The sequence below is a fragment of the Conger conger genome, chromosome 2 (genome assembly GCF_963514075.1).
Source record: "Conger conger chromosome 2, fConCon1.1, whole genome shotgun sequence".
Taxonomy (NCBI): domain Eukaryota; kingdom Metazoa; phylum Chordata; class Actinopteri; order Anguilliformes; family Congridae; genus Conger; species Conger conger.
The window spans coordinates 84,142,514-84,160,582 of NC_083761.1; the positions used below are offsets into that span (position 1 = coordinate 84,142,514).

The 18,069-nt window shown below is 40.4% G+C and overlaps 1 gene segment (V, D, J or C); it reads left to right on the top strand.

The window, feature by feature from the left end:
- The window catches only part of LOC133122378 (Ig mu chain C region membrane-bound form-like), a 101,767-nt gene extending 90,768 nt beyond the window's left edge, over positions 1 to 10,999 (top strand). The window contains 4 exon segments of the C gene segment in view: positions 1,875 to 2,192; positions 2,704 to 3,003; positions 7,821 to 7,936; positions 10,761 to 10,999. Coding sequence covers positions 1,875 to 2,192; positions 2,704 to 3,003; positions 7,821 to 7,936; positions 10,761 to 10,769 — 743 coding nt within the window.
- Positions 11,000 to 18,069: the final 7,070 nt, after the last annotated feature.

Consider the following 18,069-nt stretch of genomic DNA (forward strand, 5'->3'; position numbering starts at 1 on the left):
CTGCGTAAGGTCAATCCATATGTAATGTACAATACTTTAATAAGGTGCGTAAAATGTGTGTATGTGTGTGTTTGCAAGTGTGTGTGGGCGCTTGTGTGTGTGCGTGCATGCAAGTATGGTTCTGTGGGTATGCCTTATATATAAATAAGTATCATACAGGGATAAAGTGTGCCCTTCCCACAGAAATGTACTGTAGTCTGCTTCCACGGTGATGCAATGCAGACAAGAATTCAACAAAAATATGAATCATGTTAATTATACAGATGTGGTTGGGGGTAAAACATACTTCTACTACTAATACTACTACTACTACTACTAATAGTAATAATAATATATTAGTGCTGCCTAAAAGAAAATCATAGTTTAGGACTACCAAATGAATTTTTAATCTTACCGCATTGTGCATCGGCTACTTTTAAAGCCGATCCACGCTTCAGGTGAATATTTCATTAGAGAACTGCAACTGCGCGAACCGCCACAGGCGGCTGCTACACATTGCAATCATGCTGAATAGGGATGTGCATGAAACAGTAAACATACGTTAATGATCAATTAGAAATTAGGTCACTTTTTCAATGTGGGCATGTCAAGCAATCCACCACAAGTTTAATGATGTGTATTTTTATTTATTTTTTATTAACCTTTCCATAACAATTTTTTAAAAACATCCAACTGACCACACAGCTAGAATGACTGTACAGTGCATTAAATCTATACTTGAGTTAACTTTTGTTCGTAGCTTTGACCTGCATATAAATGCAAGCGCTTCTTCACAGAAGCAAGTGCATAAATACAACTTGGCGAGCTTGGTGTACTGATCGCTGAGCTCACCAAACTGAACTTGTATTTGTTAGGAAACTAACACTGCCTTTTAATGGTGAGTCAATGTGAAGTGTTAGCTGAACCCAACCCAGTCATTGTACTGGCCATGGCCTTATAATGGATTCTGAAGTTTCGGCAACATGGATTTGATTACGGTTTAACTTTCACAACATCGTGCCCGTGTGTAAACCTTGTGTTCTGACTACCACTGCAGGTGCCCACCAAAGAAAAGGAAAATTAAAGTCGCTCAGAAAATCAATCCAAAAAAAGATAAATCGATGAGCACACTGAAATATGCTCCTGTCCATTGCACATATATACACACTGAAGCCCGTTCATTGCTTGCCTTCTCTGTAGCTGCACTCAGCAGTCCGTTACATTACTCACAGCTGTACTCTGTCTGCTTCTAACTCTCAATAACAGATGTGAGGAATTCTTACTGTATTTTTGGATTTAGCATTTCTATTCTAACATCTGGGAAAAAAGAAGAACGAAAAAGAAACCGCTTTAAGTGAGTTATTGAAAGTTAAAGATACGGGCCTGGATGTGTGGATACTGTTTCCCCCCCACCCCTTGTTCAGCACACGTAGTGCGCTACTGTGCTTCAGAAGGAAAGGAAATGTGTCATATCTAGGTCGAAAAAAAGGACACAAAAGTACTTAGGTAACTTACGAAATGGTGTGATTATCTTCACTGACTCAACTGTAGGGCCCCACCGGTCCGGTTTTTATGCACTAAAATGTTAAGGATCCGTTCTGCCCAAACCACATTTCGTTGAGTCCCATTTGGACAGAATTTGACATAACATTTTAAAGCGCGCATGCACGCTGTGTTGATTTCGCACTGAGCATTTTTGAGTGTGAATCTACCAATGGGTCCCACGTCGGGCAATGCAGCCAAACCACACGTGCCATCATAACTGAGACGTATCGAGTTTCCTTTCCGTACAAGCGTTACGGTTTTTTTGCTTCCACATTTATATGCTTGTGCTTGTGTCCGTGTTTCGGCGGTGTCTGCACACATCTATACACGTGCTTGTGTTTGTTTTTCAGTCGTAATCAAGTCCGCCGCTCTTTATCTAATGATCCCGACTGAGGACCAGCTAAAGCACAACAAGACCGCTTCCTTTGCCTGCTTTGCCAGCGAATTTTCTCCCAAGGAACTCACTTTTACATGGAGCAAGAATGGCAAGAAGTTGACTGGTGACATCACAACCCTGCCCGTGGTGGAAATTAGCGGAAACTTCAGCGCCTCCACCTTTCTGCGTCTTTCTGAAAATCAGTGGAAATCTGGAGACAACGTCTCCTGTGCAATTAAACACCAAGGCGGAGACTTCGTAAGGACGGCCATTTACAAAAATCCCTCTAGCGGTACGTTTAAAGTGTCTATCTACGTGTCTGTCTGTCTGTCTCTGTCTATCTATCAATCCGTCTATCTTTCTATCGACTATCCGTCTGTCTCTCTGACTATGTCTGTTTGTCTCTCAATCTGTATGTCTGAATATCCATGTCTGTCTGTCTATCTCTGTCTATCTATCAATCTATCTATTTGTCTGTCTACCTGACTGTCCGTCTGTCTGTCTATCTATCTGTCTGTCTATTGCACTGGGTTTTTCCTCTATTTGCAGTGTTCCTTTTACATGAAATTAACCCCAAAGTACACACGTCACTCTGGATAAGCGTGTAGCGGCTGTGATGGCTTCACTTGGCTGCACAATGGCCCTTGGCCTTTTGGCAACTGCTTTCATTCCTTATGGTACCGCATGTCATTCTCACATTCCCACTGCTCTCTCTGTGTGCAGATCAGTAGTTTTGCCACTTTAAAAACTCAAGACAGGTGGTGACAAATTGCGTTCTTACATTTTGTATACCTGCTCCACAGATTGTGGAGGAATTCCCGTTCAGGTGACAATCCCCGAACCATCCACCACGGAGCTGTTCCTGCATGGCCGGGTGGAGCTGAAATGCCAAATCACCGGGGAATTGGGAGTCGTCAGCGATGTTGAGTGGCGAAACGGAGATGGCACGGTCCTCGTGTCCGACAGCAAAGTTGTGGAAAATTCCCGAATCGTAACGCTCCTGGCCAAGAAAGACGACTGGGCCAATGGAACAAAGTACACATGCATAGTGATGCACGATTGTTCCGGACCTCCAATTTCCACGCCCTACAGTCGAGATATCGGTAAGTTCCTCCTCCGGGCTCCAATTTGATCAAAAGCAGTTGCAAAGCGATTGAGGCTTCGCAAATTTGGGGAAAAAAACAAAACATATATATATATATATATTATGATCACGTTTTATCTAGTTTATTTGTCTGTTGTGTTTCTGGGTTTCATAACATGACCCCCCCCCCCCCCCCCCTAGTCTTTTGATTCTGTCCACAAATCAGTGATGGTACCCCACATTGTAGCTCATTGTAGTTTTGTAGCTGGGGTTTTTAAAGACTCATGAAAGCTCACGTTTCATCAAGTATTTTAAGCCTGTAAGGAATAAGGTCAGAAATATGTCATTAGGATGTTCTTAACTGAACATTCTAATGCCGATGCAGGATTCACTACTGGCACGTTTAGTTCGTTTAGTTCTAGGGTTCTAGAAAACTGAGAGTTGAAACATTCCAAAAAACCTACTCTTCATTACATTACGTTAAAGGCATCTGGCAGACGCTCTTATCCAGTGACGTACAACAAAGTGCAAAGTGCATACCCATAACCGGGGACAAGTGCACTGAAAGACCGTTCGAGGGAAGCACAGTTTTAATTGCTAAGAATCAGTTTCAAGTGCTAATAAAGATAAGGACTTGGGTCTTGTAGATTAATCTGATAATGGATTATATCTTCATACGACACAACGCAAAAGAATAATACACATTTATGTAGGAAATGGTGACGGTGAAAGGGTTTCTTTGATGCCCCAAAGTAAAATATAGGTTTATGATTTCACAAAACACAGGGGAATATACACAGTAATTAATTGCACCGTAACTGAATTAAGTGCAATGCAAACACACTTGCAGTTAACAGCAACAACAACAACAATAATAATAATAATAATAATAATAATAATTTGTTATTTAGCTGACGCTTTTATCCAAAGCGACTTATAGTTGATTAGACTGAGCAGGAGACAAATTCCCCCCTGTAGCAAAGTGGGGTTAAGGGCCTTGCTCACAATAATCAGACATGTGAAACTTTCCCTTGTACGCAGACAGGTGTTGTTGATTCTTTGCCTCAGGCTTTGATCTTGTGCGCCCTTCACAGCAGTGCTGTAAGCACTGAGTTTAACCAAAGTCATAACCAGCATCGCATATTTTCAGGACGTGAGATGCAGCGCCCCACCGTGTTTATAATGATCCCAACCGAAAGGGCTAGCACCAGAAAAGTGACCCTGGTCTGCTACGCTAAAGGATTCTACCCCAAGGAGGTGCTATTCTCTTGGTTTGCCGACGACGTGTCCATGGATAGACCAAAGTTCCAGACCAGCAAGGCGGTTGAAATGGATAGTCTATACTCTGCGTACAGCCAGCTGTCTGTCAGCATTGAGGACTGGGAGAAGGGCACCGTGTACGGCTGTGCGGTACACCATGAGTCTGTGTCCAACAACGAAAACAGAGCAGTAGTCAGGACCATTGACAGCATCTCCCAGAAGGCCTCCACCGTTAGCTTTGATATGTGTCGTTCTGGCAACAGCCCGGCTTGACAACGCACGCTCCCGTTCCTGTACCTGTCCTTCCTTTGTGCCTGGTTCAGTCTGACTGCAGTGTCTGTCTGTCTGTCTGAGTGTGCCTCTCTATCTTTAAAGTTTTTAAAAATGCAGAAACAAAATGACAATAAAAATAAATGAATAAAAAAGAGGCATGTCTGTGCAGTCTGTGTGGTTTACATGTTCTAATCTGGGGTGGGCGGTCAAGGTAATGCAAACATCCCGCCATAGCCCTCAGAGCCGAGACAAGGGCTCACTCCGTGAAGATACTGCTAGAATCTAGCTTTTACATTGCAGGGTAAAACGTGAAAGACATGCAGCACTCTTAAACATTATTATGATTTGTTTAACACTTGGGTCTGATTCATGAGGTGATGTGGTGAGAGGTGAGGCTCATGCCACCTGTTTTAGCCCACAGAGAGGAAAAGGCTAGGAGCTGGTTCTCAGCATTAGCAGTTGTAAGCCCAGCCTTGTCTACCATACTGCAATTCACAGGATGGTGAATTGGTACTTTAGATAAAGCCTTGCATGTTCTATGGTAAACATACCATTTATTTATATAAGAAAAGCTATCATAAAAATGATGCACATTATGTGAAAGAAAAACAACAAATTGTTGCTTTAGGAAAAATAACATTTAGGTCTGCTTAACCAAAGGAGTTAAAACTAATTAGAGACGAATGGTTATGAGTGAGAGGCACATTTTAGATGGGAAAGATATTAAATTATAATACATATTAAAGAATATAATATTAAATATATTAAAGAACATTAAACCTGCCACACAGCTCCCCTCCTCCGTGAGTCAGTTCATCCACAGTCAGTTGTGTCCTTGGGGTTCTCTGCCATTCCGCCTATAACACAGAGAAAAGGGGCTGGAAAGGTAGCCGGGACATGCTTTTACCGTGCTGTTCGCTCAACAAACCGCTGTGTCCCCGTTCATGTGTCTCTTGGTCTGCGTCCTCTATCGACTCTGTGTCTAAGTCTTTCGTAAGAGCAGTGCAGGTTCTACCATCTCTCTGGTTCGCCAAACGGGTTCTTCAGAAGCCAGGTGATGGAAACCAAAAAGAATAAAATAACAATAACAAAAAAAGAGCAAAAGAGAGCTCTGGTTGTCATAAATACTCCACGCGAGAGACTAAAGGAGAAGGTCTGCCAGGAGTACGTGTGAACGTCCAGCAAGGAAGACGCCAGGAAAACGGCAGCCGGCCAGGCGACGCGGTGTGATATCGTGTCCTTTAAAAAGCCATCGAAAGCTCCAAAAGCTCTGTCCTCGTAAAGAAGGAGGTTCCCTTACTGCAACAAAAAGACCCAAACTGCCGATGCGAAAGCGATGAGATGAAACTCTTTGGGGTTCAATCGATACACCGTTTGTCATGAGCTGAGGAACTTTTCAACACTCACGCAAGATAGCAATTCAGTCTCTTCAGAGGCCCATTCTAGAAAGGTTGATAAATCACACACTTATCAGTCAACCATACAAGTAGTTAATTATTAGTATTTCCTCTTTAAGAGCTTGCAGAGGAAGATTAATCACTTGCCATCCAGAGTGATGTAGCGAAGCCACTGAATGTCAGAACACTCATTTTTAGTTATTATTCACCACCAACGCGTATTTTGAAGCTTGGTTTTACATTAAAAATAATGTATTTTGGCCAGATGAAACTTCTCTCAGTGAGATGGACTGTCTGAGAGAACTCATTTCTAACGACATGACCAAAACGGAAATCCCTAGGCCTGACGCAACCCAGATCAAAACCTTAAAAAGAATGGGAAAATATGTTAACGGAAGACTGACTGGTGTTTAATACTTCACGCAGACACATTTCATGGTACAGGGTCCACTGAATTCTGATGCCGACTTCCAACCAAAAGTATTATTTCGCTAACAAAAAGCTAACACTGCTGGCCATATACAGCATTGCTCTTGGTTCCACAACAAGTCCCAGGCGAGTCAAAGCTACCGTTAAAGCTACCGTTAAAACAAACACTCAAATAACTTTTGGAATTACGAGTGGAAACACCAACGATAACAACAATAAAGATATTTACAGTGATATACAACTGTACGAAGTAGCTAACGGGTAATAGCCATTGACAACGCGTGCGCATGGTAACAATACAGCAGTGCGCAAGATGCAGCAGTGCGCAAGATGCTTTTTAAATTTACACCATTTTTTTAAACTCATTTGATGAAAAGCATTTTTTTTACAAACAAATGTCCAAATGTAGTTTATTTTAAAGGATTTAGAAAAACGATTAATTTTATTGTATTTATTTATCTGGAAGTCTGAGACTGCGCCATATCATAAAACTGAGGAATAATTATAAAGGCAACAAACATTACATCATGGATTACTACTTGGATTATGTGGGCCACTGTGGGTGACAGTATTTTAGCTGGAGAACCGTGTCAATCAAAACAGTTATAGTCATTCTTTAAAGCTAAGCTACATTCTACATGGCCGACCAAAGGGCGATTACGTAACCTTCTCCACCGTGCCCAATTGAAAATACACGAGGAGCAACATCTCACCGCTATAACAATCCAAAAACATTTGATTGTCAATGGAAACATTGCTGGAAACCATCGACATGGTATAAGAAATGGAGACAGTGTCTGCTTACCGGTTCCATGAATTCCTATAGGAACTAATAATGGCATGAAGGCAGTTTATGGAGGCCATGTTTCTGGCACCAGGGCATGCACACTGGGTTCCAATACCGGATCCTAGGGATGACTAGGAATTAATAATTAAATAAAGCATATAATCTTCTGTGGGGCTCCGAAAGCAAAAGGTCCCTGGGGAGCAATTCAGTGTGAAGAAATTTCCAAAGTTTTCAGAATGCTGTCCAAAATTGTATAATTTGGCCAGGGTAAGTGCATAGATGAGTGCACTTCAGTGGGTATATTCGGCACCAGAGGCTTAATAAATGGAGAACATGCCCATCCCCTCCCCTGTTGGAAACACGGACAAGTTTAATACAGCATATAAATGAGAAATTTTGGAATGCAGCCACGTTGAATCGATACTGCTACAAAAATTATATTTGCCAGGTATCAAATAGGCTGTTTATGCTGGATTGGCACTTTTAAAAAGGAAAGCAATGGAGTGTTTATTATTATTATTATTATTATTATTATTATTATTATTATTTTACCCTAAACCATTGGGACAACAAAAGTTATGAAATAAGCACTTAGCACTAGCAATAAGCTAAGGAGAAGAAACAATGCTCTTTTAAAATAATGAACCAATGAACCATGCGACGGTTCTAATGCTGTCTCCTTCCTTTCAGAAGACTGCAACTCCATTGATGTGGAGGATGACTCCGGCGCAGCCGACACTGCCATTGCCTTCATCTTCCTCTTCCTCATCTCTCTGTTCTACAGCATCGGAGCTACTGCCATCAAGGTAACCACATAGGTAACCCGGGGCAGGATGGGCAACACGCACGGTTTCCTTAAACAGGGCTTAAAGCAAGATACAATTCTGTGGCTAAATTGTTCAGAATAATCTGAAATTCCTCTGTTAAGGCGGTGGCTAACGGGGCGGTTATTCGTTGAATGTAAAGTAGGCTACTCTAAATATAACTATGCTAGTCTACTTATAAATGTCGACAGATAAAAGTCATGGTTTCGCAATACTATGACAAAACAATTAGGTTAATTTGCGAAATATTATACAAGTTATGCTGTTATTACATGGAGTTACGATTAGTCACTTTCCAATTTGATATGGGATGTTATTTTAAACCGGCAAATACCGCTGTTCGACGTCGGACTTCTTATTTCGTATTTTTCTTTTTAATCGTCGCTCTGGATAAGAGCGTCTGCTAAATGCCTTGTAATGTAATGTAATCGATTTTCATTTTTTAATGTGATTGGATAGGACGCATCCAGAACAAAAACAAAGACACGTGGGATCGCGTTATGACATTTAGGACTTTGTGTTGCAAAAGAAGGGATGTTATCATATTGATAGATTACGCGAAATTAAATTCCACCTGTATATACTATAATTTTAGGGGGCAATTTGCAAAGTTATGTATTATCTTGACTTGGTCGGGGAGTTGTTGTGTTATTTTCTCTTTTATTGTATTTTTTTTTTTTTTTTTCGAGAATATTATTTTGTGGAAAAAACGGCCAAACGCCGGAAATTCGCCACCGTGCCTGAGAACTTTAAGCCCTGCTTGAAGACATGCATGACCAGCTTCTGTGTAGCCTACTCCTTGACCAAGGAAGTAGGGTTGGTCCACAGGTGCTACACTGTGGGTGCTGCCCACTGCTCCTAACTAACTAGGATGGGTCAAATGCAGAGGACAAATTACCCCACGGGGTTCAATAAAGTATGTCTTAAATCTTATTGAGGAGAGCCCAACAACTGGCGAATATGCTACCATTCTGTTCACGAGCATTTGCTAAACGTAAAAATTATTCTGTAGCTGCATTATATGCAGTTAATGAGTACGTAAGTATCGGGATAATAACGCAATTTTAAAGACTGCAATTCCTAAATGGTTCACTCCATATGGACACTAATACACTCAAGTGGACTCAGTAGCTACTTACAGATCTACCCCATGGTTTGACTTAGAGCTAGGTTCGATCAAAAGTACACAGAACTTTGATAACAAATTTAAGACAGTGAAGGCTTTTTTCACTTCTCGAAAATCTTCTCCATTTTGTTTAAAAACAAACAAACAGATGAACTGCAAACACTCCTGGAATTTAAATGACCAAACATATCAAATAACAAGCTCCTTTTCAGCTTGAGAAATATAGCTAGCCTACAGTATGGATCGTTCTTAATCTCGTGACAACACTGACGCGTTGGAGGACAAGCGGCCATAGCAACCTATAGCAACCCATAGCAACCCATTCATTCACATGGTCAAACACAGGGGTTAAACGAGACCGACATGAGATGGCATCCATTAAAAATGATCATGATGGTGCCCAGTCAATATCAGTTTACATATAAAGGTTGGATGGTTGACCTTTAACCGAAGAAAACAAAGATATTATGAGTGGGACGTCTCTGTCGAGCAACCCTCTGCACCAGCTGTACTTCAGTTCATACGTAGCCTTAGTTCGCTATAACTTTAAATCCTACTAATACTCTTGATTTATGCATTACTAACATGAAATCGGTGACAACACGGAAAACAACTAAGAAGGATAACAACGTAACTAGCTAACAGTCCTATAGCCTACACCTACACTCAGTAGGTGTAATCACATGGGCTAACGTTAAAATATTTTCTGCAAACAGCATCATTTTTCCGTAACACCGTGGAATTTTGCATTTATACCACACAACATTTATCAGCTAATTTTATCGTCGAGTAGCTCGTAGCTCGGTAGTTTGGACTAGACGCTTGGTAAAACTGGCTCATGCTGAATGTGAGGAAGTTATATGATACTGCGCATTAAAAGTAAGCTTTCCAGTGACAAACGGATGCGAGCAAACTCGCATATATTCAAAATCTTGCCTACTTATATTGCCAATCCACCTTGCTCTTATTTCTGTCGACAACCTTCGCTTTTCTTTTCTCTGGTGGGAAAATAATCTTTGTCGAACGAAAAAACGCCCGATCAGCTCGATTTGAGCAACCGTAGATTTCGCAGAAATAAACCATAATGAATGAGCTATGTGTTGTCGCTTTATACTCCTTGTAGTTGACCTGATAGTGGAAGATAATGCCACCTTTTCAATGATTACACTATGTGTATGGTGAAATCAATATAATTACTTACCATTTCTATCTTTTTTGAACGATAAAACCATTTTTCTCAGTGTATAGTCATTCTAAGCCAATTATTTTCTTATTATAAGCTTTGGGGTTGGGTAAAGCATCACAAATCTTGCTGTTAGATCCTGAAATGTAATAATTTTTCTTAATGAAAAATCTGAAATCGTGGGTACTGGCTCAAAACAACACTGTTGATGATGATGATAAGCCTTATTTTTACAGACAAAATCAGTCAAAAACAGTAAATCTGTGTTTCCGAAAAAAGTATGGCCTATGTGTTTGTGTGTGCAACTGAACACATAACTATAGGTTTGACGGCAATAGTCAGTCATTTTCTGTTTAAATAGACATGGAAATACTAAATATTTACGTAAATAAAGCATTTTTTTGTGAGGAAGTGTCAGCTTTTATTGTTCATTCAATTGTGACAGTTACACAGTTTGTTTGTCATGTACTAATATATATGTTCTTCTCTCATTACAGGTGAAATGAGAGACACACAAGAAGAAACCTGGTTGTGTGCTTATGTGTGTGTGTGTGTGTGTTCTGCTAGTGCAAATATCTCTTATAGACATAAGCATGATTTTCTACTGAAACAGTCCTCTGTGTTTGTAAATGACAATATAATATGATATCCTGTGATGTTACTCTGTACATATTTCACTGTAACTCCAAATATTTCAAATAAAACATGCCGCTTGCCTGTCTTTGAAAAAGACAAACATTTTTGTTTTTGTATTTTATTATAATTTCATATATATTGGATCCATAAATGCAACACTAATTGGACAAATATTTGTCCGTAAGTATTTGGACAGTGGTACAATTCATGTTCTTTTGGCTCCATACTCCACCACGTTCGATTTGAAATGAAACAATCTATGTGAGTCTTCGACTGTCACCTATAATTTCAGAGTATTTACCACCATATACGCTGATCCATGCATGAATTACAACCGTTTTTATTCATAGTCCCTTCATTTTAGGGGACCACAAGCAATTGGACAGTTGGCTTCTCAGTTGTTTCTGATTTGTCGGGTGTAGAAAAGAAAGCTTTCAGTGTCTAATCTTGTCTTGATTCTAGGCTTTTGATTGCCTTTGGAGCCTTTGGCGTTTGTCAACATGAGGACCAGAATTTGGCCAATGACAGTCAAGGTAGCCATTATGAGGTTGACCCATCATGGGGCAAACAATTGCCTTCCCGAAAAACAAACTAATTGGAACATCATCATTAAGAAGGAAGAGAGCACTGGTGTATGTTTGGGATCATTGCCTTGCTGTGGGATGAAGCACCGTCCAATTTTGTCATTCGATTGAACTTGAGCAGAGAAAATGTTCCAGTACACTTCAGATTTAACTCTGTTGCTGCTACCAGCTGTTACATTATTGACAAAGGCACGTGAGCCAGCACCTATGACACCCCCGCCACCATGTTTCACAGATCGGTGTGGGCTGCTTTGGTTGTCGAGCCATTCCTTTTAGACACCGCACTTTGCTCTTGCCATCACTCTGATGCAAGTCAGTCTTGGTCTCAGCTGTCCACAACAGGTTTTTTCCAGAGCTCTGCTGGCTTTTTGACTGAACAGTGCAGGTGCTTCTTAGCAGACTGTAATCCTGTTTTTAGAGTTGTGCATCTTGCAGTGTAGCCACTGTACATATGCTTGTGAGGTCCTCTGTGGAGAAGAGTCACGAACACATAAATCTTGTAAATATATATATAAAAAAAAAAAATCTAAACTGACTTACAGTTGATTAGACTAAGCAGGGGACAACCCCCCTGGAGTAATGCAGGGTTAAGGGCCTTGCTCAATGGACCAACGGCCTTGTGGAGCTTATTGTGGTGACACCCGGGCTTGAACCATCAACCTTCCAGGTGCCTAGTGCTTAGACACTAGGCTACAGGCTGTCCCAGTCATGTACCTTAGCCACTAGGCTACATGCTGTCCCAGTCATGTACCTTAGCCACTAGGCTACAGGCTGCCCGAGTCATGTACCTTAGCCACTAGGCTACAGGCTGCCCCAGTCATGTACCTTAGCCACTAGGCTACAGGCTACCCCAGTCATGTACCTTAGCCACTAGGCTACAGGCTGCCCCAGTCATGTACCTTAGCCACTAGGCTACAGGCTGCCCCAGTCATGTACCTTAGCCACTAGGCTACAGGCTGCCCTAGTCATGCACCTTAGCCACTAGGCTACAGGCTGCCCCAGTCATGTACCTTAGCCACTAGGCTACAGGCTGCCCTAGTCATGCACCTTAGCCACTAGGCTACAGGCTGCCCCAGTCATGTACCTTAGCCACTAGGCTACAGGCTGCCCCAGTCATGGACCTTAACCACTAGGCTACAGGCTGCCCCAGTCATGTACCTTAACCACTAGGCTACAGGCTGTCCCAGTCATGTACCTTAGCCACTAGGCTACAGGCTGCCCCAGTCATGTACCTTAGCCACTAGGCTACAGGCTACCCCAGTCATGTACCTTAGCCACTAGGCTACAGGCTGCCCCAGTCATGTACCTTAGCCACTAGGCTACAGGCTGCCCCAGTCATGTACCTTAGCCACTAGGCTACAAGCTGTCCCAGTCATGTAGCTTAGACACTAGGCTACAGGCTGTCCCAGTCATGTAGCTTAGCCACTAGGCTACAGGCTGTCCCAGTCATGTAGCTTAGATACTAGGCTACAGGCTGTCCCAGTCATGTAGCTTAGATACTAGGCTACAGGCTATCCCAGTGATCCCTCGGTGATTCCAAACATAGTGCTGAAGCAACAGAAGTGTTTTTCTAAGCCAAAAAACAGGAAGATTCTTGACTTACCAAGTCATTCACTTGACCTGAAACCACAAGCTGAGGAGAAACCTGAGGCAATTAGCCCCTGAAACAAGCAGGAGCTAGAGAAACTCACACCTGGTGATGTCTATGGCTCACATACAAAGGATATGCAAACACGACTAATCTCATTTACATTAATATGTTGCAAATTTTATGGTGCCCTGAAATGTGGGGGAGGGGGGGGGAGTGGGCGGGGAGGTGTATGTATAAAGTGCTGTATATGCTGAAGCCAAAATGTATAAAAACAAATAATAAAATCATAAATTATAATCAAAATATGTGGATTACATAGGCAAATCAAGAAACAAAATTACAGCATGCCTTTGTCCCAAATATTATGGAGCTCAATGTACATATTGTATATAAATATACATAAATGTATACATACTGCGTATAAAAATATACTCACGAATACGGCATATTTGTCACACTGACTGGTTTCAGATGTTTATACAAAATGTAAACATTGGATATACTGTATAATACATAAAATATACGTTCAACTTAATTTTAAACCTTTTAAAATGACTATTTAATTTATTTAATGAAAAAAGTTATCAAGCACGCATATACCCTCTGTGAAAAAGTGACTGCCCCAATGATCTTAATTACTGGTTGCACCACCTTTAGCAGCAATAACCGCAATCAAACACTTCCAACAATTCGATCGTAATATCTCACATCGATGTAGACAAATGTAAGCCACCGCATAGTTTCAAATGATTACTGATACTTTCATGAATATACATTTGGGGTTTAATCACCTCTATTCAAATTAGGGTGTGGGAGGTGAAGCCTCCAGCTGTGCTGTGACTAAAAATGCATGAGCTCATCGAATCTCACACTGAACTTACTCCATCAAAGTTAAGTGATTTATTCAAATTGAGGTTTTTAGCTCATGTTTTTCATTTCGTTTATTTATTATTGTTTATCTACGCATTTCCTGAAGCTGTGTCCATGTGTAGATTGAAAAGCTGAACATATCTTTGTGCCTTATCGAGATACACAGAATTAATTACAGTCAGTCACAACAAAACAATAAACTACTTAAATACATTACATACAACCACATCTACCCTAAACTTTTGAGAAGGTAGTTCACCTTTAAAGTCTAGTAATGGCCTATCATTATTGTTGCAATATTGTTCTGTTATTTTTGTTTGGAAGCACAGTACACATATAATTGTGTATCTTAATATTTGATCATTAATTGATTCATAAAAAGGGTATAAGTAATGATTAATTCAGCATATCAAGTTTTAATCTGATTACCCACCTAATTGGTTGAAACGACCATCTCTGCTCAAACTGCTAAATTATGTTACATCAGGAATTAAAATCATAGCATAGATTAGCTCTAAAAATGACATCCATGGCTATGAGACCCAGAGGGTCATCAACCAAAAGGTTAATAACTCCCTCTTTTATGTTTTCAATTTCATATCACATAAATTAACCTAGATAGTATTAACTTTCCAAAGAGATACATTTCTCTAGTATAGCCTGCAGGTCATTGGTGTCATTTTATTTACATATAAGCCTACATTTATTCACCTATACTGTATTTATTTTAGGTATTCCCAATTAACCCTCCTATTATGTTTGGGGTCAATTTGACACAGTGTTTGACATTTCTTTAAAATTGATACTGTATGATTTTTCCTTTTTTTTATTTGGTAGGATTAAATAGTAAAAATGTAACAGACATGATGCTATGCAAGGTCCTGTACCAATTTGCTATTGAAATGTACTGTGCAGTGTTATTGTGAGATTTCTTTGTGAATGATTCTGGTGGCACTTACCCACACAGGCGCCCCACATTTGAATTTATCCATTTCATATTTATGGATAAAAGGCTAGTAATTTGGAAGACAATGGGAAATCAGTCTATGACAATATTTTTGTGTATATTTCAACGGTTGGCCTGTAAAACCGGTCATAAAATCTGAATAAAATAGGCACGTTAAAACGTTTTAGGTTTATTTGAAAACCTTTGAATATATACGTGTAAAAAATTTAAGTATATGTTTATCGAATTAATCTTTTATTTTATTTTTTGCAGTGTAGCCTTGGTCCATGCAGCATCAAGAAGTAGCCTACACGCGCTTCCGTAGCCTACCTACTAAATAGCCACTGCACGGCGGCTTGTGTGGTGGACGGGTCATTTTATTTGGGTTTATTTTATTTGGTTTACGGACTCATGTCGCTAACAATTAGTAAAAACGGGGTTGAGTTTGGTCTTGGGTTCAGGGTCGTTTCTCACAGCTGTGAGTAGCGGAGAATAAGGAAACGCGACGGTGCATGCGGGCAGTTAGGCTTCAGCAAGCAGATCGTTCTGTGGATAGAAACATGAAGTAACACCCAGGTCCCGAAATAGCACCCGAGATTGTGCAAACAGAACCGAAACTCAACCGCAAAGAACCGTCACCTGCAGCTCGCCGATGCCCCGGTGCAGCTGCGTTTCTCGTTCTCTGCGCGGATTTGCATGACGCGCATTTGCTTGACCCGGCGCCCACTATAGCAGCGTTTTTTCTTTTGCTACCTTTACGCCGGCGTGGCAAGCCAAACCAAACATGAATTTAAAGAGCAATGTATTTCTGAATCAAATTACACGTGAAAGCAGCAGCACCGAGTCAAACCTGAGTCTGGTAACAGAGTGTAGCGCAGATAAGACCCGGTGCTGTAGTTTGTAGAAGAGACAATCTTGTGTGATTTACTGTAGACTTTTATGCACTACAAGTTCCTGGTGACATTTTCCATAATTTACTTATGAACGAAATAAAATGTGAATATGAATAACCATTAACCACCCTCTAAACTGAAAAGTGAATATTTATGCTCAGGTTATGAATGAATGAATAATGTAAAATGTAATATCTATGAATATCAAATATACAGACCGTACAATGCTAATAATTATTATATTATCAGATCTCTGTTGACTGCTGTAGATTTACTGAACAAGTGCAAGCATTGAACAAACAAATCAAAGTAGATGGTGTCAGAAAACATCCAGTACACTGTTCAGTGTTGAGTCAACTCTTACAGTAGTACGCAAGGTCTCCGTTGGACATGAATGTCCTACTCTGCTTGAATAAAAGTTGAATTAACATTCGACAATTTAGGAGCTGCACACATTTTTTTCTCGATAGCGTTTACAGCTTCATTTCAGCAAAGAGTGATAAACCTGAAGATTAATAGGCTCACTCTTTTCGTCTTAGCGATAGGATAAATAGATAATAAATATATCACAGATATTTTATTTGAAATAAGATAAATACGAAAAGCTGATAAAAAATACGTCTAACGGAAATTATCTTAATTCCTGTTCAAAATCTTTCAAAGAAATAGCTGCATGAAACATATAGTCATTTCAAAGTGAGTAAACAACGAAATAAGTACAATAAATAGATATATTTTTGTTTCCATGAATGTGTAACTTATGTCACGAGAAAACTGCTCCTGACAGATATGAGGACCTGCAGTGCTCTCTGTTAAATTATTATAGCCGGAATTTTAGTCTTACTCAGATTTTATTGGAGCTTCCATACTTGCTTGGTACAATTTTCAAATAATGTTTGCAAAGTGTTTACCAGGTCCTCGAGAGGAGGTGTTAAATATTGGTTGGATGTTGGGTACTGCGTTTCCTGTGTGTTGCCGACAACATGTATCACTGCAATCACGTTTTTCCAACAAACCTACTGTATGGACTATATACACATATTTCGAATGTCATTTTTTTGTCGAATTGGATCGATTGCTTGGAACAAACCCCAGCCGGATCTGATTTATGATTTGTCAAATTAAGACAACAGCGTCACCTTGGGGACAGATGTGGGAACACCATGCTAAATATCTTATGTGCTTAAATTGGTCATCAGTCTTGTCACAAGTAAGCAAACACTCAGTGAGCACTTTATTAGGAATTTATCAGACTTATTTTTTAGACTTATTAAGTCTTCTGCTTATGTGGTCAATCCACTTAGAGGTTTGATGTGTTGTGTGTTCAGAGATGCTATTTGCTACTGTCACTTTCCTGTCAGCTTTAACCAGTCTGGCAATTCTCCGCTGATTCCTCTCATTAACAATGCATTTCTGCCCACAGAATGAATGTTTTTAGTTTTTTGCACAATTGTCCGCAAACTCGAGATAATAGTGTGTGAGTGAAATCCCAGGAGACAATCAGTTTCTGAAATACTCAAACCACCCTGTCTGCCACCAACAATCATTCCACGGTCAGAGTCACTTGGATCATATTTTTCCCAATTCACACACACACACACACACACACACACACACACACACACACACACACACACACACACACACACACACATTCTCTCTTTCTCTCTCAGATACAGTCATTCTCAAGCTGAGTGCACCTATTGTGTTTAGTATGTGGACATAAATGCACAATAATGTACATAATTATTTCATTTAAAATCTCACTGTTGGCATACAAACACACACACACACACACACACACACACACACACACAAACACACACAGTTCTCCAATCCCCTGTGTATTTGTAATTTGAGTAAATTTAATGTATGTTCTCCATTCATTTACTGGGGTTAATGTTTCACACTTATTTCTTTCATTTTCATTGCAGGTCCAGAACCCCTCTTTCCCAGTATGACTCTATACTACCAGTTCAGCAGTGACCCAGCACAAGCCCAAAGAGTCACTTTGGTCTGCTCACTGACCGGGTTTTACCCAAAAGAGATCACAGTAGAATGGAAAGAGGACAACATGCGTTTTGAAGGTTCACCAGCTGTGTGGAATATGCAGGGGGAAGATAAGAAGTTCAACCAGACCAGCCAGGTGGAAGTCAACCTTGAGAAATGGCTTTCTGGCTCATTGTATACCTGCAAAGTTACGCAAAATACAAAATCACAAGAGCTCAACACCAGCTTTTGCAGAAGTAAGTAGCAGTCGGCCTGACTGGTTTACATGGAGTTCAG